This window comes from Lepisosteus oculatus, chromosome 22, assembly GCF_040954835.1.
Source record: "Lepisosteus oculatus isolate fLepOcu1 chromosome 22, fLepOcu1.hap2, whole genome shotgun sequence".
In the NCBI taxonomy this organism is placed as follows: Eukaryota; Metazoa; Chordata; class Actinopteri; order Semionotiformes; family Lepisosteidae; genus Lepisosteus; species Lepisosteus oculatus.
The window spans coordinates 9,680,847-9,705,768 of record NC_090717.1 but is presented as its reverse complement, the minus strand read 5'-3'; the positions used below and the strand labels follow the sequence as shown (position 1 = coordinate 9,705,768).

At 40.5% G+C, this 24,922-nt stretch overlaps 2 protein-coding genes across 10 annotated transcripts in view; one reads left to right on the top strand and one right to left on the bottom strand.

The window, feature by feature from the left end:
- Nucleotides 1–1,432: 1,432 nt before the first annotated feature.
- ddx51 (DEAD (Asp-Glu-Ala-Asp) box polypeptide 51) lies at nt 1,433–13,979 on the bottom strand. 4 transcript variants are annotated; one of them, XM_069182364.1, is made up of 17 exons: nt 13,919–13,979; nt 13,567–13,736; nt 12,906–13,342; nt 12,401–12,666; nt 11,674–11,824; nt 11,342–11,487; nt 10,793–10,864; nt 9,426–9,532; nt 8,988–9,096; nt 7,979–8,124; nt 7,056–7,254; nt 6,428–6,543; nt 5,654–5,770; nt 4,851–4,952; nt 4,389–4,452; nt 3,824–3,958; nt 1,433–3,032 (listed from the first exon to the last, which is right to left on the bottom strand). In XM_069182364.1, exons 2-17 carry the CDS (start codon nt 13,587–13,589, stop codon nt 3,006–3,008), a joined length of 2,217 nt encoding a protein of 738 aa, XP_069038465.1. In that variant the 5' UTR covers nt 13,590–13,736; nt 13,919–13,979; the 3' UTR covers nt 1,433–3,005. The 4 variants fall into 4 exon arrangements, with proteins under 4 accessions (XP_069038465.1, XP_069038467.1, XP_069038466.1 ...); XM_069182366.1 differs by having other exon boundaries at nt 13,567–13,636; nt 13,919–13,977; XM_069182365.1 differs by having other exon boundaries at nt 13,567–13,767; nt 13,919–13,945.
- A 272-nt stretch (nt 13,980–14,251) lies between these two features.
- Nucleotides 14,252–24,922, top strand: part of cenpe (centromere protein E) — a 30,208-nt gene continuing 19,537 nt past the window's right edge. For all 6 annotated transcript variants that reach the window (XM_069182275.1, XM_069182273.1, XM_069182271.1 and 3 more), the window contains exons 1-23: nt 14,252–14,373; nt 14,770–14,870; nt 15,210–15,299; nt 15,503–15,621; nt 16,034–16,153; nt 16,495–16,576; nt 16,968–17,035; nt 17,310–17,384; nt 18,299–18,350; nt 18,896–18,983; nt 19,211–19,340; nt 19,443–19,562; nt 20,229–20,384; nt 20,616–20,763; nt 20,891–21,038; nt 21,705–21,918; nt 22,201–22,257; nt 22,449–22,616; nt 23,303–23,377; nt 23,852–23,920; nt 24,070–24,201; nt 24,291–24,468; nt 24,647–24,801. In XM_069182275.1, coding sequence (XP_069038376.1) covers nt 14,318–14,373; nt 14,770–14,870; nt 15,210–15,299; nt 15,503–15,621; nt 16,034–16,153; nt 16,495–16,576; nt 16,968–17,035; nt 17,310–17,384; nt 18,299–18,350; nt 18,896–18,983; nt 19,211–19,340; nt 19,443–19,562; nt 20,229–20,384; nt 20,616–20,763; nt 20,891–21,038; nt 21,705–21,918; nt 22,201–22,257; nt 22,449–22,616; nt 23,303–23,377; nt 23,852–23,920; nt 24,070–24,201; nt 24,291–24,468; nt 24,647–24,801 — 2,601 coding nt within the window. In that variant the 5' untranslated portion in view covers nt 14,252–14,317. The remainder of the gene's footprint in view (nt 14,374–14,769; nt 14,871–15,209; nt 15,300–15,502; nt 15,622–16,033; nt 16,154–16,494; nt 16,577–16,967; nt 17,036–17,309; nt 17,385–18,298; nt 18,351–18,895; nt 18,984–19,210; nt 19,341–19,442; nt 19,563–20,228; nt 20,385–20,615; nt 20,764–20,890; nt 21,039–21,704; nt 21,919–22,200; nt 22,258–22,448; nt 22,617–23,302; nt 23,378–23,851; nt 23,921–24,069; nt 24,202–24,290; nt 24,469–24,646; nt 24,802–24,922) is intronic.

Here is a 24,922-nt window from a genome sequence, read left to right as displayed (position 1 = left end):
GTTAATAACACACACAAATACGAGCGCTCCTGAATATCGAGTGCATTGAAAAACATTTGCTATCAACTATTCGTATTTGCCTGGCGGCTATTCACATTTTAATGTAGTTAAAAATGCACGCATGAATTCGGTGCTTCATACATTGTGAACCCAGTCTAGTGTTTGCTTTGTTAAAATGTCACATTCTTTATTACTCTAAACGACTTTTAACACATGATAATTACTTCTAACCCTGAAGGACAACAGCCTTGCACATATTTCATGGAAGTTTTCACAATGACTAAAATAACTGGAAAAATGATTGTATAAACAGATTCAATTCAATCGGGAGCTCAGGTTGAATCCACAATGGCCACGTGTTGAAGACAAAGAATGAGCATCAGTACAACAGTATAAATGTCTTGAACAGGGCGTTTACAGTGGCTTGAGAGGCTTTCGTGTGTGGCTTGGTTTTGGGCTCTCAAGCAGAAATCTAGAAAGCAGTGAGAGAGAAAGGCAGACCCCTGATTTACGAGGTGTTAACTGCAGGTTATACTGAAGCGCAGTGCAAAGCATTGAAACGTGCAGTGATAATTAAGCATCAATACATGAAGGATAATTATACTGTAATTATAAAAAGCACAAAAACAGACGACATGTTTTCTAATTCGGATCCCAGCAGGACAGAAATGAAGCGGTCAGCTGAAATGACCTTTGGTTTGGGAAGGTGCACTGAATGATATGAAGCATGGGGGGAAAGTACCCCTACTCGGGTTTTAGTGATGATCTGAATGAGATGGGAGGCTGCAGGAGAAAAATACCTTTCTGTAGTACAAAACTCTTTAGTTAACCATGCTGGGACTCCTCTTTATAGGGTTTATAGGGAATATTCCTCACTTCACTTATTCCCTGTGAACTGAATAAAACTGCATTTTACTTTTACGCAGCTATAGTACAACCAATAGTGACCTTCATATCTTGCTTAATGGGCAAACCTTTCTGGCTGTACATTTATTTTTTGTTAAAAAAGTGGCAATACAGTTGGTGATCAATGGTTGTCCCATGTATAGCTGTAAATAACTTTAAATATCAAGCTTTACAATATTAATGTTTTCATTTATTAAGGACCATACTATCATTAAACAATGATGTGGCTAAAATAACCAATATAAAATGTATCTTAACAATAAGGGTTGTGTAACAGAGCTGCAGTTCCAAGTTCAATCAGATAAGTTTTAACTGTTGCACATTCCCAAATTCCTGATTTCAAAACAGACTTGACCGCCAAGACAAACAACCCCCACTTGCCTTTCCCCACAGTGCAAAGTCAAATTACTGGCTAAAGCTGAATTTAAATTCAGAAGTAAACTAATAAATGTACTGTTAATAAATTCACTATTAGATTTTTTAACTTTAATACAAATAAACACATACTAGATTTAAAAAAGTGAGCTGGACTGCAGCAAATGAAGTTTTATTAATTTTTTTTACATATCTAAATCAGCTTTAAAAACAACCATAGTTTAAAACCATTAGTCACCGTTTCTCATACAAATGGTTTTAAACTAATGAAATCACCTTCTAAAAATTAATTCAGAAGTGAGAAAATGTCGGTTTCGCCTAGCAGGTCCACAAAGTGACTCTCTGCAAATCACTGACCGGATGGAACTGCTGATGAAACTTGATACAAATCCCCGCCTCTTGGCATTTGGTGAGTGATTTTCACAACAACATCACAATAGCCAAATACCAAAGAAAAAAAAAAGACAACCCATTCCAAGGGCACAAGATGTCAGCTGACATGCTATGTTTTGCACCCCAGAGACCTTCAAAATACCAAACGGCCTCCTTTTCCTATAATGCTCCTTTTTGTTCTTTAAAGTTGGACAAATGCAAAGCCACATTCTCTAGCTACAACACAGCTTGTATTTCACTTTGACAGGGAACTAAACATAAAAACCAGGACATTGACCACTGAAGGAAAGTTTCTAGTTCAAGTGCACCAGAAAAAGACATTCCCTTTTTACTTGACCTGTACTCCACTTGGATTGTAATAAAGATTTAGTCTTAAGTTACATGACTGGGTAAAAGTGTGAAGCAGTTGCGATGTACGGTAAGTGGCAAGTACTCTTATTCAGTACATAAATAAAACATACAGTAGATGAGGAATATGTTTTTAACGTTTCTGTTTATAACCAAAATTAACGGTATTTCCAATTAACAGTTAAACAAAAAACAGCCACCCGATACTGGACGGCAGAGATGGATCCTATATCACAGCACAGTTCTGTTCCAGGATTTACCAGCTGGGGGATGTTTTACAAATCAATACCAGAAGCTGGTTAAACTGAAATTAATTTAGGAAAAGATACGTGTATTTACACGGATGAAATATGAAAATGTTAAGATAATTACTTATATGGTGAATCTGTGTAAATTGTATAAGACTGATCAGTGCATGATGCTGACAAACAACGGAAATGGCTCTTTTCACCTGAATGCTTCCTCCTCTTCCCAATTACAAAACTTTGAAGTGTTATAGTATTCAGGCATAGTTTCCGAAACAGAATAACTACTGATAGAGCTGGAGGACTTTGGAAGCATCAAGATAACTGAAGAAGCAGGAATAGGAACTTCACAGTAAAATAGAGTTAAAAACAAACGACGTCAAGATAGTGAGCGAAAAAAAATATTTTTATGAGCACTCCAAAACATATGCTCCAGATAAGTACAGGTTTCATTTGAAAGCAATCACAAAAATGTAATATTGAACTTGACAAATTTCCTAATTTAACACAAAATCTGATGGCAACAATAACTGAATAACAAGTAATAAATTATATCCAGGACTTTATCTGTTGATGGTTAACTTCATTCGATGACATTTACCTGTAACAGCTTTCAATTTTTTTCGTATAAAAACTTTGTCCATAAGCATAAAAAAAATCACGGCACTGAGAGCAGATAGAAATCAAGTTCTTCTTCTTTCAGGTCACTTAGAAAACCGCCTTCAGCCCAGCAGAGCCTCATATGTGCTTTGTGGCTCGCTCTTCCTGTTTCAAAATTTGAGAACAATACAGTGAGCCATTGTAAACACACACATTGTGCACTTCAACTCAGAGAACATCGTTCTCCAGCATTCACACTTCAGTTTTAAGGGAAACATCATGCAAATGTTGAAACATTCAAATCATGTTTGTGTTTTCCTTAACACACCTTCATCCTGCATGATTGCAGCATTCAGGCTGAGGTCTGTGCCCCTTCTTCAGATGAATGTTTTTTGTGCTCAAAAAAATAAATCCCATTCGTAAAGATATACACCTCACTTTCCATTCAGGGAGCGCTGCAGTTTCAGTTGAGGAGTCCAGGTGTACTGGGCAAGATACCTCTCAGGACACGAGAATACCTTCAGGTTTGTTTACTGCAGTCATTGTGGAGGCACTTTAGCCTTGGAAGTTTCACTTTCCAATTTTGGAGCTACTGAAGCAGACTAGCTCTGGGACAGAAGTGTTCTGCAGCTCATACAAATTAATGGTTTACCTGACTTCTGGCTAAGGCTTATTTCTTAAAAACAGTAGAGAATAAGGCCAACATTGTGGCAAGTTTTTAGCTTCTCTAACTTGACCTTTCTTTGGCCAGTGAGTTGACACCCAGGAATGCTTGTTTCAAGGTCCACCTTTATGATTTCTCTGGGAAATGATCAAATTGTACAAGCAAGTCAAATTAACCTTCTACCTCCTGCAACCCCTCAAAACGTTATCAGAACTCACTCATTTTTACTGAAAGGACATTTTTTTTCCTGTTTTTCTTTAATCATCTATGATGCTTTCCCTCCCAGCGTTACCTGAATGGCGGTCTCTAACTCCAGCAGCGTCTGCTCATAGCGAGGAACTAGTGCCTTCAGGGCTTCGGGTTTGATGATCTGTTTCTGGATCCCAGGGCTGCCTGCATCCTTCAGCATCTGGAGGAATCTTTTCTCCTGAAGGAACACGCGTGTGGATTTCATTAACAAAAAGCGGTGCATTCAAAACCGACAACGTAAACATCTTCACGCAACGTGTGGGAGGGGAAGTCAACAAGTCGTGTTGTCAATCCCCGTTGTGAAAAAAAAAACAGCTGGATGAGATCCTCGGACCAATCAACTTCCAAAAAACAAATGAGCCAGTTTAGCTGAATGGCCACCTCTGCTCGGCAAAACTTTATCTTACGCTCTGGTTTCAAATTTTAAGGTGAACCCTTTGAACCTTCAGCGCCGATTGTGACACTGTAATTCACATTCCGGAGCAATGATTCGTCATAGATCATTTATTCAGTTTGATGATGACACGCCATTCTGCTCCAGTGGATTTCACCTATGTACTGTTACTTAGCTACACACACTAGGATTACAGAGTATTACCGCAACTCACCTGAACTCCCAGCAGGAATGTAAAAGCCAGTCCAGCCTTCCCTGCCCGGGCTGTCCGCCCCACCCTGGGAGACAATGCACAAACACCAGGCTCACAGATAAACAGCTCACACTGACACAAAGCCTACCCTTATCTTTATTACCGAAAACAGCAAATACAGAGACAATACCCTCTCCCCACACATTGAGAAGTCAATTTAGAAACATGTTTGTGCCTCAAAATGTACCAAGATTAAGAAATAATCAAATTCACTAAAACTTTCCTCTGTCAATTTGTGCCATAGCCATTCCTGGATTCATGCAGAGGAGAAAAACGCTTAATATTGCATGACCGTCATAACCCAACAGTTAATGACATTGTACGGTTTAAAAAAGCTTGCATTAAAAATGTAAGAGTGATTTAGAATGCATTAAAGGCTTGTGATTTTTCAAAACGCTTTCCAGTGATGGACATTTCACTCACCTGTGCACATAGGTTCTGATAAACTGAGGGGCATCGTAGTTAATGACGCACTTCACTCCAGAGACATCGATTCCTCGGGCAGTGGCGTCAGTGCTGATTAACCTGTTTGGGTGGGGGAAAACATTCTCATTTTCTTCAATACTCCAACATGCAGAGTGTGCAGGTGCACCTTGGATTCTGTGTGGGTCCTACTCTACTCTACAGTACAGAGATGGGAACACTACACTGCAAAAAAAGGTACCATCCATCAGATTAGGTAAAACTGGGGTCCTGACTCTCTGTAGTTATTAAAAATCCCAAGGAGTTTCTCAAAACGAGTAGGGGTTTAACCCAAGTGTCCTATGCCAAACTTTCCCCTAGCCTTTACCAGTCAAGGACTCCTAATAATCCCCATCTATGAATTTGCTGCATCGCTCTGTTCTCCTCCCCATTGATAACCGAAGTGTGGTGAGCGTATGTGGTGAGCGTCCTTTGGCTACCATTGCATCATTGATGGTGGTAGATGGGAGTCCCCATTACCGATATAAAGCACGTTACGTGGTGTGTCAAGCCACGGATCAATCCACTCGCCAAAATGTTAGCCTCTTGGGGAGGGATGTTGGAATGCTCTTGAGAATCCAGGAGATGGATATCCCTCTCATAGTCTCCTCTTAACCATGAGACTTTGTTACATGAATGCTATCTAACCCACATGGTATCACGCCTTGTACCCCGAGTGTAATGGATGATATCTTATGACAGGCTGATACTGCTCAGGAATGTGCAATGCCTAGCTGGCCAGCACAGATATAAGGGCAACTCACAGCTGGATTTTCTCCTGCTCAAACTCTTTTAGGGTCTTCTTCCTTTCGTTGGGGCTCAGGCGTGAGGAGAACTCGGCCACCTGCACACCACCAAACAAGCGAACCAGCAGATAAAGCCTACGGGAGAGCAACAGAAACTCTCAGAGCAACAAGCCAAGGAAAAGATTCAATGTAACAGAAACTGCGTAATATCTTAAGAAAGATGAAGCATTTGTTATGTACTTAGCATCTAGTTCTTAATACTGTAGCTGTTACCCAGACAGTTAAGTTCCCAGTATGGGGCTTAATGCCTGTTGTAAATGGTTAATCACGTAACTTAATTATTCATTCACATTAAATGCAATTTTTAAATTGATTAATTAATTACATTAATGCCAGTTCAAAGCTATGACTGGGTAAAGCTGTAAATAATGAAAGTTTCACAATAAAATGGTCACAGAGGTATAACTTGGTTCAGCGTACAAACGGCTAGTTTCACTAATGACTGAATACACCACTGACATGAAGGGACATATTTAGTACATCCACCAAACAATTTCTCATTTTAAATTTTAAAAAATTGTGTTTTTAAGTTAAAAAAAAGAAAAGAAAAACAAACCACTTCAGACTGAGAGCAAGCACGTGATTTTTTTTTTTTACTTGGTGGCTGTACAGAACTGAAGTTTAAAAGTTAAATCCTAAGAAGTTCGGGATTCTCCTCTGCCTGTTTTTCGTAGTTGGTACCTGGATAAGACAGCAGAGGGAACGAGGTGCCGGCGTGCTGTACACTCTCACCTGTGAGACGCCTCTCTGGAGTTTGTGAAGCACAGGACTGGGCTGAACTTAAGCCGCAGAATAAAATCCAGAATGATCAGAGGCTTGCTGTTGAGAGTGCAGGGCACAAAGTATTCCTGCAGGACAGGTGAGGAAAAAAACTATGAATAAATTACCAATGTGTGCACTGAAAAGGCAAATTTAAAACAACAAACTACCATGGCGTTTCATACTGATTTTTCATTTTTTTGCCCTTGCATTTAAGAGATGTGCTAGTGAAAATGCTGCCTGGGTTTTTAACAGAGTTGTATGGCACTTTTTTAATAATGAAAGAAAGTGGAATCTTCTATAGCACCATGGCGTAAACACCACATGATTGGCTTTGAAGATCCAGATTAGTACTATTCCTCATTTTGTGGATATAAATTAACAAGAGATTATAAAGAATAACGCTAATCGATAATAAACTACTGCACAGGATATTCAACGTGTGAACTGTCCTAATTGTACAAAGTAAGATTTTAAATATTAAAATGCAATTTTAATCAAATACATTGATTTTCTTCATCCCCAGGGGGTGAAGACAGAAGATGATGTGTAACTGTATTTCAGTAAAGCCTCTATAGACTGGACTCTCTCTGTTACTCACAGTGAGGCCCTCGGGGAAGTTGAATTTCTCCTGGGGCTGGGGGGACGCTGGCCGAGGCAGGGAGGGGGAGGCTGACTTGCTGTGCACAGAGGTGAACAGCAGAGGGCGATAGAGGCCCAGCTGCTGCAGCTTCTCCGGGTTCTGCGTCAGGGTGGCAGAAAAAAGCAGCTTCTGCAGAGGCATCTGTGGCTGGGTCAGGCTAACAGGAGGAAACAAGACGAGGGTTTGCATCCTTTTAGACAGAATTTAAAACTGCAGCATATCATTCCCATCAGCATATCATTAAAAAAACATAATTTAAGGTAAGATAAGATCACTTTCTTGGCCATATACAGTTATTAGGAGTATTAGGAATTTGTCTTTTTCACATACCCCAGCTTGCTCTCCATGAGACACAGACACAGACAGGGAGAGAAGCTTGGGGTCAGAGCACAGGGTCAGCCATTTATATGGAGCCCATGGAGCAGCTGGGGTTAAGGGCCTTGCTCAGGGGCCCAACGGAGTAGGATTCCTCTACCAGCCACGGGATTTGAACCGGCAACCTTCCAGCCACAGGCACAGATCCTTAGCCACAGAGCCACCACTCTGCCCCCAAAATATGAAACGCTTCACGAATTTGCGTGTCTTCTTGCTCTTTTAAGATATGAGCCCAGCTATACAAAAGCCACAATACTTGAAAACCTTTGTTAGTTGCTACAACACGTCTCAACAGGCTACTTTTGAAATCACATGACTTGTCATAAACACCTTGTTTGGGTGTTCTTTTAAGCTTCAATCCAGCCTTTTCATCTAATGTGGTCAAACAATGTATACAACAAGGGCAGATTCTGCAACACCGGGGCTTCAAAATGTGACTGATGCTATTTTATTATTGCACCGATTGAAAAACGAATGCCATGGGATGATTGGATGGCAGAGCTTACCTCGCTGCTGTGATTGGCCCAGGCTCCGCCCTCCTGAAGAGTGAGCCCAGCTCCGAGCTCCGCCCCCCTTTGTAAGCTGCCTTCACCACATGACTCAGCCAAGCCTGGTGCATGCTGTCAATCATCCGATCTGCCTCATCAATAATCTACACACAAACAACCATCAACAAATAAAAGCGTATCCAAACCCAAGACTATACCGTCTTGCCTTTAAATCTTCTTGGCTTCTGTTAATAATTCAAATCAGTTATTAACAGAGAAAACAAATCAGTATTTTGTCAAAATTAAGACATGGCTTTCCAAAACTCTTAATTGTTAAATGCACTCAATCTGTACATCATTAAATGAGACAACGATTCTCCAAACAGCAGCACACAAGGGGGTCATATCATCAGAGTGTATGCAGTCACTAATTTTCAATAGGGCTTTAGGGATTACAAATTGTTAACCAGACTTACTGATAATCAGCAATTCCAAACATGTTATACACAACATTTTAACTTTTTAAGAAAAAAATAAACATGTGAGAATAGATCAATAGCTAAACAGCCCAGACAACTGAGTAGACAAGTTGAGCAGAGGCTCTGAAACCAAAATATAACCGCTCTGACATGTTCTGTTGCAAGTCTGGAGTTTCAGAATTATCCTTCTTGTAAATCATCTAAAGAAGTGAAACGCAGAATATTTAAATATCCCCAAAAATAACCAATTCAGCTTTATTTTTTTATAAAACAAAAATTAAAATTAAACTATTGTATGACAGCCTATACACTTTGGCACTGTTCTCTAAACGTGTCTCCTTTTAGGTATCCAGACTAAACTATCACACTAGCTAGACAATTCTGTTTATTTGCTCTCAGAAATCTCAGAACTCAAAACACACTGTGACATTTTTATGATTACAGTATTAGTCTGGAGCCAAATGAAGTCAGCAGAGACGTGAAACAGGAAAAGTGCCTGAAGGGAGTTCCAGTGGATGAGTAACTAAATAAAGACGAGCCCCAGTTACCAGGAAGCGGAGGTGTTGCAGAGTGAAACCGGGTGTTTTATTGATGTGATCAACCAGTCTCCCAGGGGTCGCCACTACAATGTCAGCCAGGCTCCTGCTTCCTGTACCACTGCGTATGAGAAAAGACACCTCAGATTAATCACACTCGCACAATATCCTTTCTGTTCCAACAGTGTGGACACACAAACAATTTTTGCAGACCACAACAGAACATGCTCTCACCTCTGGTTGCAGCTCAGCCACTCTGCATACAATTCTTAGTTTTTTTTTTTTGTTGGATTTGGGAAAATGTAAATCTTCCTTTCTTAAATTCATTCCACATATTCGTCTTTCGGTTACAAAACTATAACAACAGGAGCATTCTGCTTCAACGACAGGAACCCAAGCTTCCGGTTCCACCCTTCACATCAAGAGTCCAGATAAACCCATGTTCCTTACTTGTTCTCCAAAAGGGAGGCCTGCTCCAGGGCGAAAGATTTCTGCCCAGCCATCATGACCACTCTCAAGCCGGTGCCTTCAGCATACATGCAGAAAACCTTGCGCACCTGCGCAGGAGAAAATTTAAACAAAAATCAAAACTGGGGATAGGCTTGCCGAGGACACTCTGTGCATGTGCAATATTATCTGTTCAGTGAGCCTATGTTATATCGATCTGATCTTTTAGGCGAAGGATTTGAAAACAGTTTACAAGCAATAGGAACCTGAAGAAGTCAGAATTTCAAGATCACGAGATGCAGCTGGTGTTCCTAAAAGAACTTCTTTTACCAGTGCAGCAAACCCCTAACCCCACCCAACAGTTTCCTATTTCCTTTTTTAGGTTTTTATCTTAAAGATGATCACTATCACTCTTTTCCAAAAATTTTAAGATTCACTGTTATGTTTAGCCGATTTTGGAATTTCCACTACTTATCCCATACCCTCACGTGAGAGAGAATTGGGAATTGTATGCAGACTCCTCAGACCCACCCACTTTTGAGCCCATTGTCTTCTAACGCATCCCATGAAGCACAATCCCCTACCAAAGGTCCACTGGCAGGTGGAGGAGAGGTGTGTCCCTCACTGACAGCATGACAAATCTGCTAGAGACATCCCGGGTCAACCTTTCCCTCCCTACCAACAGCGGAGCTCAACCCATTGTGCACAGCTGGTGAGTACCACGACTCAGGCTCGCACCCGTGACCACAAGCCCTCCAGAGCCCCTAAAACCGACAACACCTGCATTTACAGCAGGAGAATCTACACATGACTCTGCATCTTCTTAGGATTATACTACTTCTATCTCAAAGGCATGCCAGAATTTATTAATGATAATAATAATTGCTTACATTTATAAAGTGCTTTTTTGGACACCCCACTCAAAGCGCTTTACAGGTAATGGGGATTCCCCTCCACCACCACTACCAATGTGCAGCATCCACCCGGATGATGCGACGGCAGCCATAGTGCGCCAGAACGCTCATCACACATCAGCTATTAGTGGGGAGGAGAGCAGAGTAATGAAACCAATTTCATAGATGGGTATTATTAGGAGGCCATGATTGGTAAGTGCCAATGGGAAATTTGGCCCTGGGATATATTAATGAGCATTACTATAATGATGTCATAGGGACTCAAAGACCAGAACTAACAATATAGGAGCTTCTAAAACTTTATCAGATGTGCTATGCATTAAAAAATTACTTTGGTCAATGCAAATATAAAACACCAGTCTTCACAGTCTACACTGAAAAATAGCAGACTTCTTTTGTGCTACTTAGTGTCACAGAGCAACCATTTTTTGATCATATACTGTGCATCCTGTATACCTGCTGTGCCAACTCCTTGGTGGGCAGGACTGCCAGAGCCCGAACCTCACAGACCACCCTCTTCATCAACATCTGCCAAAAAAGGGGACGTGGATGATTGAAGAACAACTACAACTGTGGCAAACGTGTAAAGAGCTGTCAGATGAAAAGGCTCCTGTGGCTGGCCAGGACTCTAGGCTCTGGACTGGTCATCGGTTTATCAACCGATAAATACAAGCACTGGCCAGAGTCACTTACCATTCATTAACTCACAACAATCAGAATGTTTCAATGTCATTAAAGAAAAATATAACTTAATTAATTCTGTATGTTACCAATTTGGTTTTTGCATGCTCCAGATTTTATTAAGTAAAGTTAAGAGAGAACAGGTCATTAGCTTATTTCTCCTAATGTGAAGAAGTTTAAAAATGACATCATCCTTTATTTATTCAGGCATTCCCTTCACAAGTGTGCACAAATATGTGTGTGCGAGAAATCTGGATTACAACAGTTACATGAAAGATGCCGTTAAATTAAATTTTTACAAGGTAAAATGTTATGGGACGATACCTGAACCACTGGGATGACAAATGCCAACGTCTTGCCGCTGCCCGTTGGCGCGGATACACAGATGTCCCGGGGCCTATAGCCCCCTCTGCCAACCAGCATGCCATGGGGTGCACTCTCCAGAATGGCAGGGATCACTTCGGCTTGCACTGCACACAGCACAGGAAAGCAACAGCCGTGAAACAAGGACGGGCCTCACAACAAGGCCTTAGCGAGACAACTTGGAATTACTGTGTTTAAACCTGTGAGCAATAACCCACAAAACCAGCTTCACTCTGACTGGTAGGCTTTATAAGGTCCGTCCATTTTCCTGAAATGCACAGAAACTCACTCACCTGGAAAGAAGTGCTGGATTCCACAGCTCTCCAGCTTCTTTAGAAGTCTGGGGCAGAGTCCTGGGACATCGACAACTGGTACCAAGTTGCTCTTGATGTCTCTGTGGATCAGGTTAGGCTGAGCCAGCCAATGAGGCAGAACCCTGTAGACCTGAGACATTAATCGAAAAAGAAGGGTTGTTCTCGGACCCTCCTTCACAATGCCCTTCTTCATGTCCAATTACAGTTCTGAAAATCCTCGCTGTTCTTCCCTTTCCACAACATCACATGACTCTGTTCTAACTTTACTTTAGAAGAAGCAGGTTGACTTTCCCAAACCTGTCACTGCCAGTACATAAATAAGAATGTACCTCTCACCCAAACTCTCTGTGAAGCAGAGTTATTACCACTTCCCTATTTCATTCCTTGAGTATCATTTTCCAGTAAATAATCAGATTTATTACATTGAGTATTTGATCTTAACCGTAATAAAAAAAAAGAACAGGAAAATTTGACTTGCTGTTCCAAAACCATAGTTAGGCTCTTTAACAATGTTAAGCTTCAATTAAAAGTATTAATGGAGTTGTGGCCAATAAACCAAGACCACTTGAATCTGGCTGTGGCGAGCCATTGGGATTAACAAATTTCACAGAACCACCAACATTATCACGCAAACTCATTTTGAAGACCTCCTAATTACAGGAGAGGAGGAGGGCTAAACTCTGAGTATACAATACAGAAAAGTTACCTTCTGCACTGCTTTTTTCTCAAAACCTCCCAAAACTGTGAAGCAAGACTGGGACTGATTCTGATCTTTACTTTGGACAGGGGTCTCTCTCTGCTCGCTTATCTCCTCCTTCATTTCTCCCACGGTCTCTTCACTATCCCTCCCCTCTTCACTTCCTGGGTCTTTGCCCCTCCCATCTTCAGCAGGCCTCTCTTCCTCTGGTTTTCCTTTCCCCTCTGGTGCCTTCTTCCTCTTTTTGGATTTCAATGGTTTTTCGCTGTTGCCATCTGAAACATTACAGACAGAATTGGGAAAATGCACATAAGATATAAGGCTCGCAAAAGGCCTCACTCCTGCGGGTCTCTGAAAACCACTTTGATGATGTCTCTCCAGCTTCCGTAAGCCCAAGAAAGGATCCGTTCACCCGGCAAGGGTACACGCACAGAAAACAGATGGGTATCCTCACAGTTCATGCAGTACACAAACCTAACTGCAACAGACAAAGAGCTTCAGAAGACTAAGATACCTGAATCACTGGCCTCTGCTTTCCCCTCAATTCCTGGACCATCTGGCATTGTATTTTTCCTCTTCCTTTTTTTCCCAGGCAAAATTTGAGGGATCGTGTCAGCATCTGCATCAGAACAGTAGTTTGAAAGCTCCGGTGTCGGTCTTGCTCCTGTTCTCTGGCCGTCCTCCGAGTCACTTTGAGAAGATGGAGCTTTACTTACATTTTTCTTGTTCTTTTTACATACTACATCTGTAGACTCCTGTTCCCCACCAGTCTTTTTCTGCTTGCCCCGGGGGGTGTCGATCTGGACTGGAAGACCAGGGTGCTCCGTCTCTTTCCCCTTCGGCGTTTTCTGTTGCTGCCTTGCTCTGGCCTGCTCTTGCAACTTCGCCAGAAGAGCTTTAGACCTGGACTGGCTGTCATCATCCCGACACTCCTCCTCCTCCCCTAGGTACCTGGAACAGAAACACCGCCTCTAAAATCCAGACATTTACAGTGTATCTGTGTAGCTGAAATCCTTGCACCCAGTCGATTTAATACAAAAGTGCATGGAAACTCCCCGATACACAATACAGGAGTCAAACAGTCAACTACATTTTCCCGACACCGGTTGGATGAATTTGGTGTTGAATGAACAAACTTTATTTTAGCTGCAAATGTTAAAAGTCAGGATTCTTACCTGTTTATGAGAAACAGCGCCATCTCCCAATTTATCTTGCCAGAGAACCTCGTGTCACCTTAAAGGATGTCTGTTGACGGAAATGTCACTCTTCAAGTTGATCATACTTTACATTTTTTAATATCTTGCTTCAATTCCCAACTGATTTAAGACAAGAGACCTCAGCAATGCTGTATAAAGTAGGAGATGATCCCATTAAACCTTGAAACATAGTAAATAACTACATAAATACATCACGTTGAAATACGAATGAAGTGCAATAACAAACGTTATATTCAGAAAAAAAATCTTAATAACCACATTTCATTACAACATCAATTGCAAAATTGCCTTAGTTGTAAATATCCATTACCTAAAACACGCTGCCTTCCAAACACATGTTGACGATACTACGTCGCGGTGTGATGACATCACCGACCAACTTGTGGTCAAACCAAAAATGGCCAGGAAAACTGGTTATGAAAAGAAAGAAACTTAAACATGGGGAAATTAATTTAAAAAGAAACATCACAAATATACCATATATTAAAACATACTCAATACATTTTTTTTCAGTAGTGATACATGTTCATTCACGTACCGCATGTACAGCCTCCCCCTCTGTAAACATTATTTTGGTACAGCCAAGCGAGTGACGCTGTCCAATGAATTCGAACATGAAAAATTTTAAACTGAGAACGGCAGGGTGGTTGGCACTATTGTAATACTGGGTTTTAGATATTACTTTACAGGATTTTAGTTATTGTATAAAATGGCAGGAGAATCGGCAGTTAAAGTTTGTGTGAGGGTTCGTCCGCTAATTCAGAGGTAATTTTTTAGCAGCTATTTTCTCGGCTGTGAATTTGTATTTTTGGTTAGATATCGTATCCCAACCCTCTTGAAATATGGAAACGTTTTTATGATAATCGATAATCAAGATTTTGTTTTTTAATGGGCTTAGCTCTGACAATGCAATGACCTGAGAAATAAGAATGTTTCAAAGCCTGGCGCATATGTTTGACTTATAAAGCATGTAATTCTTTTTATGTTGAATGTGTCGAGGAACGTTATCAAATTTTAGTTTGTCTATATGTATTTGGATTAATTTTGGATTTGGAGATGTATTACCCATCAATTGTTTTTGATCGAAATTAAGAATGAAGATCTGGAGTTTCCCGAGTTGTTAATGAAAAAAATTGCGCTTCACGTTTTGTTATCGAACAGGGAAGAAGCTGAGGTGTCAAATGTAGAGTCCGTGCCAATATATTGGAAAACCGATCAACAGACTGTTTACCAGGTTGATGGCCCGAAAACGTTCAGCTTTGGTAAGTAGATGTTAAAATCCCTTGCTCCCTGAGGCTTTTTGGAGACCATTTTGCCTCTGGATTGATGTGCCCCTAGAAATTTTGTAGTAACTTTTTAAGTATAGACACTCGAGGCCTGGCGCAGAACGTGAATTGTATGTAGGATGTAGGATGAATGTCTGCTTAAGCATAGTTCTCTATTTGTATTCATTAATACATTCACATGCCAGGTTACCTGCGATCTCTCTACTTATTTGAACGGCTGCTGTAATGCTTGAATCCTATGGGATGCTAAAGCATTTTAGTTGCTATGTATTTCATTTCCTGTTATGAATGTTTTTTCCTCTTTTCTCATTGCAGACAGAGTCTTTAATGTCAACGAATCAACGTCTCAGGTTTACGATGAAGTTGCCAAGCCTCTCGTCATTTCTGCTATCAAAGGCTACAATGGTAAGGGCATCCCGTGCCCACTCAGTTAAGGTGGTCTGTATCTGGACAAATCGCTGAAAAATGATAAGTGTGTACAGTATTTATTTTCTTGTTACACTAGCTTGAAATATTTAGTCGTTTTATGAATTAAATCTGCTTAGTGGTTGACCTGTGTTTGGTACCTATCTTCGCTCCAGAGATTTTGTTCTGTTCTTTTTTCATAGGCACTATCTTTGCATATGGGCAAACCTCTTCAGGAAAGACTTTCACAATGATGGGCAGTAATGAGTCTCTGGGAGTAATACCTCTGGCAATCCATGACATATTTGAAACCATTGCACAGGTAGGTCAGACACTATGTATTCTTGTAACATTGAGATTTAAAATGGTTATTTTATGCACATTTTGAGTGAAGCAACAGATAAGACAACTTCTACAATTATACACTTTTATAATATTTTATTGAAGCCTCGTAAATGTTTATCAACACTGTGTTGTAAACTACAGAGGAACTTTAAAACTATCAGATTGCAGTGGTGCTTCGTAATCAACAGATTCCGAAGGACCTTTGCAGCATCATCTTTTGATATCTTTGATATTAGAAACAGAATCATCTTTTAATATTTTGTTAATTCTTAATTGTTTATGATTGTTAAGAGATCAAAGTTTTCTGAAGATCAACATTTTGCAGCCAAAAAACAGTTAATTGTAACTGATCCCCAGCTTCCATGGAATTTTAATTTTCGCTGTTTCAGTCTCAAAACATGGAGTTTCTGCTGCGTGTGTCCTACATGGAAATCTACAACGAGACAGTTACAGACCTGCTGGTTGACAGTACCAAGAGGAAACCTCTGGAAATCCGAGAAGGGATCAATGTGAGTCAACTGATATAAATAACTTGCTTACGTTGTATTTTGTGTGACTGCAAAACATTTCAGCTTCCAGTGACAGAAATCTGGAGGATTAGGGATTTCACAGGAGGCTTTCCAAACTGAGTAAAACACTGTTGTGATCATTAAAAATGGTGCCTGTTTGTTATTGAAGCTAACCTGTGTGTACATCAGATTTACTTTGTTGTACAATTAACAAATATCCATTAATTCTTGCTTCTACTGCAGTGTGATATCTGTTTTTGTTCTTCATTCTTTCCAAAGTATTTCAATGTCTTACTGTATTTTCGTAAACCTAATTTTTTATTTTTAAAAACCTTTTTCAGAGAACTGTTTATGTAGCAGATCTTACCGAAGAAGTTGTCGTATCAGCTAGTCAAGTCCTGGAATGGATTAAGAAGGGAGAAAGTAAGAATGTATTTTAAAAATACTTGTCTGTTTGTCTAGATTTCACATGACCGTTTTTATTTTTATGCTACATGTATTTTAAAGGTTGCAAGAGATAAAACTATGATTGTAGGAAAGGAAGCATGTTTTGAGATTTCAGATTTGTTTTTTGGGGTGCACTATCCTTATTTCTACAATGTTATTTAGAGACTTGGAACAAAATGACTATAAATCACAAGGCATTATTGTGATAATTAGGTTAATATGTTATAGGTTCTCTTTGGTCTGTTTCATCTTGGATAGATTTTCTGCCTTGATATGATCCTTATCACAATTAGTAATGCTGACAATTTTCTTACATCTTCATTAATATTGCAAGATGTTCAGATCTAGCTACTCTTGTGTTTTTAAGAAAATCGACATTATGGGGACACCAAAATGAATCAACGAAGTAGCCGGTCCCATACTATTTTCAGAATGGTAAGTCTCACACGCTTACTGCTTCTTCAGTGATGGTGCACATTTTGTGTGGTTAATTTGTGTGGTGGGGCATTGCAGTATTTTATGAAATTACTTTAGTTGTTAGAAATTTGCACTGACTTTACAGTGGGAACATTTGTCTTAAATTATATTTTAACTTACATATAACAATATATTTAGAAATTATTCTCATTTTGACATTGTGGTCAATCTGTCCAATCACCGAGACAATGCAGTTTTAATTTGTTCTATGTGGGTGTTTTTTTTTTTTTAGATTTTGGAGAGCCGTGAACGGAGCGATCCCTCTAGTGGGGAAATTGCAGATCAGGCAGTCATGGTTTCCCATCTGGTAAGCTGTAAAATACAACTTAAAACAGGTTTAACAGGATTTCAAATGTGGTCTTGTCACGAGATCAGTATTTCCCAAGTGACGGAGAACAACTGGCTCAGCACTGCTGAGTGTAGGCTTGGATTCCCAGCCATGAATGCTGAACTGTAAATGGCACAGTGGTGGGTCAGAATATCCAGTCTGCACTTTCACACTTTCTACCTGTGTGGAAGAAAGGATCATAACCTTAGCGGAGATGTAAAAAGGCATTTTGCACTTTCAGACTAGATGGATTCTAAATACAGCTTCAAGTCTTTTCTAGTAAACTAATTGTAGCTTTCTGTTATTTAAATGATGTGCAGTAGATCCTTTAAGGGAATTCATTTAGTGAAGTCTCTGCTTTTGGAGTGTTCTTAATGTCAATGAATTTGACATTATTTGAGCACAATTAGAAAAATCATAGGGGTTAAAGCAGATGAAGTGAATAAGTACCTAATTAACCAGAGCAAATGCAGAAATGTTTAGATCGTATTCTTATTTCTTTCACCCTCTGACTTTTCACCAGAGATTTGAGTTCCTGAATCACTCCAGACTTGTGGCATCATGTATTGCTATAGTTTCTCTCTGTTCTGCTTTAACATCGCCTACAGTACATGCTTCAAACTGTATTTCTGCGCTTAGAATCAAAATGTAAATAATTAAACCAACAGAACTGAATTTGATTGTAAAAGTAGCAATGTCTGTTGGAAACTATCCCCATCTATAGGAGATTTAACTCCATTCCCTCGTTGCTAAAAAGCAAAAGCAATTGGAGAGGGAATTCATGCCTCCTCATTCCTTCATGGTTTTAAATACAGTAGATGACTATAGTTTGGGTCCTATAAGCACTGGAATCATACAGTACTTTCTCTAAATTGCCTTTTTGTCTTCTCTAGAATTTGGTGGACTTGGCAGGCAGTGAAAGAGCCAGCCAGACAGGGGCTGAAGGTAACAAATATTCGTCTAGCAGCTGTAACACTTCCTTCTGGGCATCTTGCATTTCTGAAATTACACAGAGTATAGTGAACATCAACCCCATCCCTTTTCATTTTCAGTCCTCAATCACAGGGTTAGTGATAAGCTATTGGACTAGCGAGTGTCCCAAATTGTACGCTGTATAGATAGTGATCCTCTAATTTATTTTTGCCTACTTTCTCTTATGTGTTTTGGTACTGTGTATGTTTTCTTTTGTATACAAGTTATTTGTAATGTACAGTGCTTTGTGATTTTTTTTTTCTGTGAAAGGCACTTAGTCAAATAGTTTAAGTCATACTCAGTCATAATTTTTGAACCCACTTTCTCCAGTACCAAAGAGGAGAGGGTCTCCAATATTTGGTTAATCAAATTACAAGTGTTCTTAATCTTTAGAAATGGGTGATTTGAGGTGATCTACTTATTATTAAAGCATCAGATGATCTCACTACTTAACTCATAGGGATAATGGTTTTCTGCAAATTAAATATTTCACTAAAAAGGCATGTCCTGTGTTTTAGGCTTGCGATTGAAAGAAGGGTGCAACATAAATCGCAGCTTATTTACTCTGGGCCAGGTTATCAAAAAACTGACTGATGGTAATGGTGGGTAAGTTGAATTCTGCTTTTTCCAAACACCTTTGCTACCTTTGGGCTTGCTGGAGCCAAAATCTCTTCAGTGGTCTGGAATGCTAATCTGTAATTTGTGCTGCTGTCCCAATGTGAAAAAATTAAGACTTCTTTGTTTGACTGCTCCGGCATCCATTATTTTGTTTATTTTGTTCCCTTCTCATTCTTCCGGGTCAAGAGTGAAATATCTTTCCTTTCTTGTTCCAGGGGTTTTACCAATTACAGGGACAGTAAACTCACCAGGATTCTGCAGAACTCTCTTGGTGGTAATGCCAAGACTGTGATTATTTGCACCATTACTCCAGCCACAGTGGAAGAAACCCTCAGCACTCTTCAGGTAAGAAAGAAATCACTCTTTGTATTGACAGCCTTATGTTCGGCAGTTTCATTGCCAATGTGCTTCTTGGTAACTTTTCAAAATGAACTGCCCCCCATCTAGTTTGCCAGTACAGCTAAGCACATGAAAAATGATCCACATGTTAACGAGGTGCTGGATGATGGAGCACTGATGAGGAGATACAGAAATGAAATTGTGGATCTGAAAAGACGTCTGGAAGAGGTATGTTATTTTTGTGCGCTGCTAAGATAACAGCCTTGTTACATTGTAATCATTATCCTCTTGGCCCAGATTTCATGTGTGCAGCTGTGAAAGTGGTGTTAAAAGAAATCCCTTAGTCTGGGGTGAGTTCAGAGCTTGGAAATACAACTTCAACAGGTAAGTAAGGAGCAAAAGACAGTGAAAATCAAAAGAAGCAGGAAACCCTGAATATAGAAGACTGGGGAATAAGTCCTGGTGAAGCAAGATAACCAGCCATATCTTGAAAAACCGCTGTTAAGATCCTTAGATTAAGAAGTTACTATTAAGCAAACAAGTGCAATAAGCTAAATAGCGTCAATCATTAATCCACAACTTCCCTAGGTATACTACAGTAAACATTATCATTGTTTCTGCTCAAGGGACCCCCCCAGACCTCAGCATTCTTGTCACCCAGAAAACCCCAGACTGCTATTAGTCACTGAACTCAGTATGATCTAATCATAATCTTTAATATGAAAATCTAAGAGACACCTCAAAGTCACCTAAAGCTGTAACAACATGTTTAACGTATGTCAGAATGGCAGCCAGTTTACTTTAGCTGTGATAAGGGCTATACCTCAGTTATCAATTGTGAAAGGTTTAACGATGTCTCCTGGTGAAAATAGTGTCCCTTTGTTGTGTGGTTAGGTTTCTTCTGAGACACGAATGCAAGCAACCGAGAAGGAAGTCCTGGCCCAGCTGCTGCAGGAAAAAGACCAGCTTCAGAAGGAGCAGGAGGACAGAATTAGGAACTTGACAAAGATCGTCATTACCTCTTCCAGTTTTGCCATCAATGATGTAAAGGTGATTGCAGGACAGATTGAAAGAATGGTTGTGTACATTTTACAGTCATGTTTGCAATATTTTGCAGTACAACTTTTCTGCCTGCCTTTTCATTACCTAACTGCTGCATATAAATGGATCTTAATACACATGTAACAGGGAAGCTCCAATTAATATGTATCCAGACTTTACTGTCAGTAAGGAGTTGTTGCGTACTGCACACTGTACTATCTGACTTGTTTAATTTGTCAGATCCGGAGCAAGAGGAGGATGACATGGGGTGGAAAACTGCTGCGAGGAAGGCAGTCCGAAGGCTTTCATTTCGGAGACATTGGCTTTCTTGAACACGCCACCAAAAGAAAGAAATCGGACTTATCTGCATTAATAGAACCAGATGACAGTGAGTTCTGACTTTGACTGAATCATCCTTGAGCTCAATAGTTGGTTTGTAATGAAAAACTGCAGAATGCCCTCCCCTGTGCTAACGTCAGCTCTTTTGCTAAGCTTATTTTGTCTCTCAATTTAAGCATTAGACATCGAGGGAGAGGACGTGTGGCAACATAACATTGAAGATTTCCCCTTTGACGTGGAGATGAACATGAGCAACGTGTCTGTGCGCAGGAGCAAGGTTGTACAGTCCACGGTTTCCGATGTTTCGGCATCCACTCCAAATAGGTGGGTGATCTTGGCTTCAGTGCCAGTCTGTTTTTCTGCTGGTATACTGTACTGTCAGCATACCAGAGGGCCTCTGTGTCTGTTTGGCTTGTGAGTTCTGATCAAGATGGGTCTCTCTAGCCCTGATCATGAAGAGCCCCAAACGAGTTAGTCTCACAGGTCACTGTTTCTAAAAAAAAAAGAGTGCATGTAAATTGTTAAACATTTAAGCATATTATTTTGTCAATTCTTTTTCTATTTTTCAAAAATAATGTGTGTTCTACATTTTTCATAAACATTTTACTGTTTTGGTGCTTTCATTTTTAATATCTTGTAACTAATTTTTAGCATTTTCCCAAATTTTCTCCCCAGCCTCATTTGGTCTTATGAGTTATCAGTCCCTACAGTAGTAGCCATGGGCCACTGGGGCTGAAACAGAGGATTACATTCTGTGGTTTCATTTTCAAAGAATTGCAAGAAACCTAATTTCCTCTGAACGTATGTGTCTTAATGTTGATATATCCTTTTAATCTTTTAGAATGCCCAATTCCAATATTTTCAGCTTGATTTACGTGGTGTTTATTTGCTCTTCGTCTCCTTTGGTGGAGTTCTGAGAGTCGATCTTCCCAAGGTGTAGCCCCTGTACACGGTTAGTGGTCTGTTTTTAATCCGGTTCGCGTCTGATAGTTTGTCTTCTCAGATCCAGCTGAGCGAAGTGAAGGAAAGGATCGCGGGTTTGGAGGAGGAGCTGCAGAAGAAGATCCGGGAGACGTGGGAAGCCGTGGAAAAGCAGAACGCAGCGGAGAAGCGGGTGTCCGAGCTGGAGGAGGCCTTGAAGGCGCAGGACCCCCGGGGTGAAGGGAGCCATGTGGAGGGCTGCCGCGAGGCTCTTTGTAAAATGGCAAGTAGTTACCGGAGGCATCGCCTTCAACAGCCTGTTCCACACTCCTGTTCCCAGAGGGGACAACGGAACAACCTGCTCAGGTGTTGAAGCCAAGCCTCTACATTTGTTCAAGAAAGGGCTGCATGAGATCCTTGGATCAGTTCATTACTAAATATCATAGGGGTTAAATGCAATTTCTTCACTGAAGGAAATTTGAGTTTATGCTGTGTGGAAAATGCACTGAAGTAGAATTTTCTATTACACCTAAAAGCAGTTTACATATGCATTATCTTTCTACAGTACGAAAAGGATTTTAGAGACACTATTCAGCTCTGTGAGACTCTGGTGGCTGAGAAGGTAGGCTTTATTGACTTTTTTTACAGTCTTGTTCTGTTTTTTTATTTTAAAGAAGAGATCAAGCCATTCGAAGTGCCGATGACATTGCACAACCATCCTTTTATAGTATAAATCTGCAAATACACATCACACATGACAATGTAGCCTATCTGTTTGCTCCATATTTTGTTTTTACTACCAATATCGATCAGGAGGAGCTGAGTGCAAAGCTGAACTTGCTGAAGGAGGAGCTGGACGCTTTGTGGAAGGAAAAGGAAGGGCTGCAGCAGGAGAAAGTGCGCCTTCAGCAGGAGATCATTGAGAAGGAAGAGCAGCACGAGTTCAACATTTTAGAGCAGGAGGTCCACAAGCAGTCTGAGGTGACTTTAATAGTTTACTTTGAACAGCACTTGTATGGATATGGACTGCAGTTTCCTTGGGTATAGAACAGACTGCATGTGCAATCGCATTTTAATCTCCCCTACACTGATGTCCCGCTAAAACCTGCCTTCAGGAATCTACTAACCTTGGGGGAAAATGTATTTTATACTTTTTTTGTGTTGATACTGTAATGTCAATTCACACTTGTAAGCATAGTTTAAGACCATCAAATGCTTAGTGCTAGGCAAACCGTCATTGCATTAAAAACCTGCGTCCATGTTTCTTTTCAAGTGCTCTTGATCTGCAGTCCGCTGAAACATAACCTGCGGGGGAACTGCGGTTTCATGCACACAGGATCAAACTGGGTTAATTATCATAGCAAAGAGCTTTGATTATGAAACATTTATTCAGAAATCAAAGTGTTTTGAATTGGCAAGTGAGAAAATAATCAAGATCAAACAACTTACTGAAGAACAAGAATCAGAAATGTTGTTTTAAAGTCTTTTTTTGTTTACGTCGTATCCGATTTGATGCCGAGCAGCATGCAAGAGTGACCAGGAAATGTTTTGCTTTGTTTTGTATGAAGTCCTGCATGATGAACTGGGCTGTTGATTTGGGAGCCAATCAGGTGGCTGCTTCCTAACCCCTCCTTTGCTTCTGTTTTGCTTATTTAATTGCTCCACAGACTGAGTTAGCGAAAGAAATCACCAGCTTAAAGATGGAGCTAGAGAATTCTGGTGTGTGCATCCAAAATCTGAAGGTGAGGAAAAGTGAGAGCTTTTTTAATTCTGCCGTGTGCAGGATGGTTAACAAAATCCTTGCAATTCCTTATCCTTTGCTGTCAAAGGTCTTCAATATGGTCCATATTATGAAGGAGTGCAATCTTTTTTTTTTAATGATTGCATGAGACATGAGTTTTGTCAATGTTGGAATCTTGCATGTGATTCATGACTCAGGGATTATTTATTGTTCCTGATCTCTTTTGATAGAAAGATGCATCTTGGACAATAAAAGGTGAAGCATTCCTATAGTGATATCTCCATTCTAAAACAGGAACTAATACACCATCTAATAACATTTTCCAACTTTTTGATGTTTATGCAAGGGAGCTATGCAATATATAGACTCCCTTGGATTGAGGGCAGTGATGTTTGGGCAGAGATTAAGATTTGGGGGGACAAACGATAAATTAGCTGATTGCTGGTTCTTTTCTAATAAGATCTTTATTTCCTAGGCTGAGTTGGAGGCAAAATCCAATGAACTGCAAAACAAAGAGGAGTGGATTGCAGAACTTGAGAATATGGTAGGTTTTACAATATAAACAGTAACGCCACTGCCCCTCTGCCACTGAAGCCAATTAACTTCTTTGGCCGAATAGTTGACCGACATGCCGAACCTTTTGCAAGTCCGTGTAATCGTGGTCTTTCTAAGCTGTTGGTTTCTCCCTTCAAGGGCGGCAAGGACTTAACGGAGCAGATCCGGAACCTGAAGCACTCTCTCGGCGATGCGGAGGCAGTGAGCCGCGACACGAAGAAGGAGTGGGCCTTCCTGCGCAGTGAGAACCTGACGCTGAAGGAGAGGGAGGTAAAGGCCCCAGTGAGGCTGCTGTGTGTTGGCTCGCCTGCAGGCAGGCTAAGCGGGCTGCTGATTCCTTTGCGGTCTTTCTTGCACAGAACGACATGGCAGCCAGGTATAAGCAGATGGAGGTGGAGGTGAACCAGCTGCGCAGCCAACTGGAGTCGGAGAAGATGCGCTTTAAAAGGATGGAGACGGACCTGCAGAAAGAGCTCCTGATGGCTTTTGAAGAAAACGCCAAGCTGAACACCCTTCTGGATGGGAAAGTCCCCAAAAGTATATATATGATTTTATATTTTGTATATAATGCTACACAAATGGGGGGGGCAGAGGTTAAGAGATGGATCCTTAACTTAAACTAGGCAATTGTTAAATTGTGCTAGAGTAAAGGCAGTTTAAGTTGATTGCTCTAGAAGTACCTTTGTGCCATGACATGGATCTTTCTTCATTTCAGATCTCATTGAGCGTTTAGATCTGGAGAAAAGCGTTGCAGAGCTCAAGAAAGAGCTGGAAAAATCCCAGGAAGGGGAGAGAGCCTTGCAAACCGAAGTTAATTCTCTCTCTGCTCTCAAGAACCTTCCTGACAAGGTGGATGACTTGATGAAACAGGTGATCTGCCGCTTTCACTGTGTTGGTCTTTTAAAGGTGCATATATATAACATCACTTTCTATAACCACTTCATCCAGTTCAGGGTCGTGATGTCCCAGAGCCTATCCCAGAAAGCATTGA

Excerpts from the sequence above, each read along its gene's own strand:
- ddx51 (XM_069182364.1), bottom strand. The coding sequence starts at position 13,589 with ATGGCGCTGTTTCTCATAAACAG. Across the intron at positions 12,667-12,905 it reads AGCAGAGGCCAGTGATTCAG|ATGGCAACAGCGAAAAACCA; the intron begins GTATCTTAGTCT and ends GTAATGTTTCAG. Across the intron at positions 7,255-7,978 it reads GGGCCAATCACAGCAGCGAG|CCTGACCCAGCCACAGATGC; the intron begins GTAAGCTCTGCC and ends TCCTCCTGTTAG.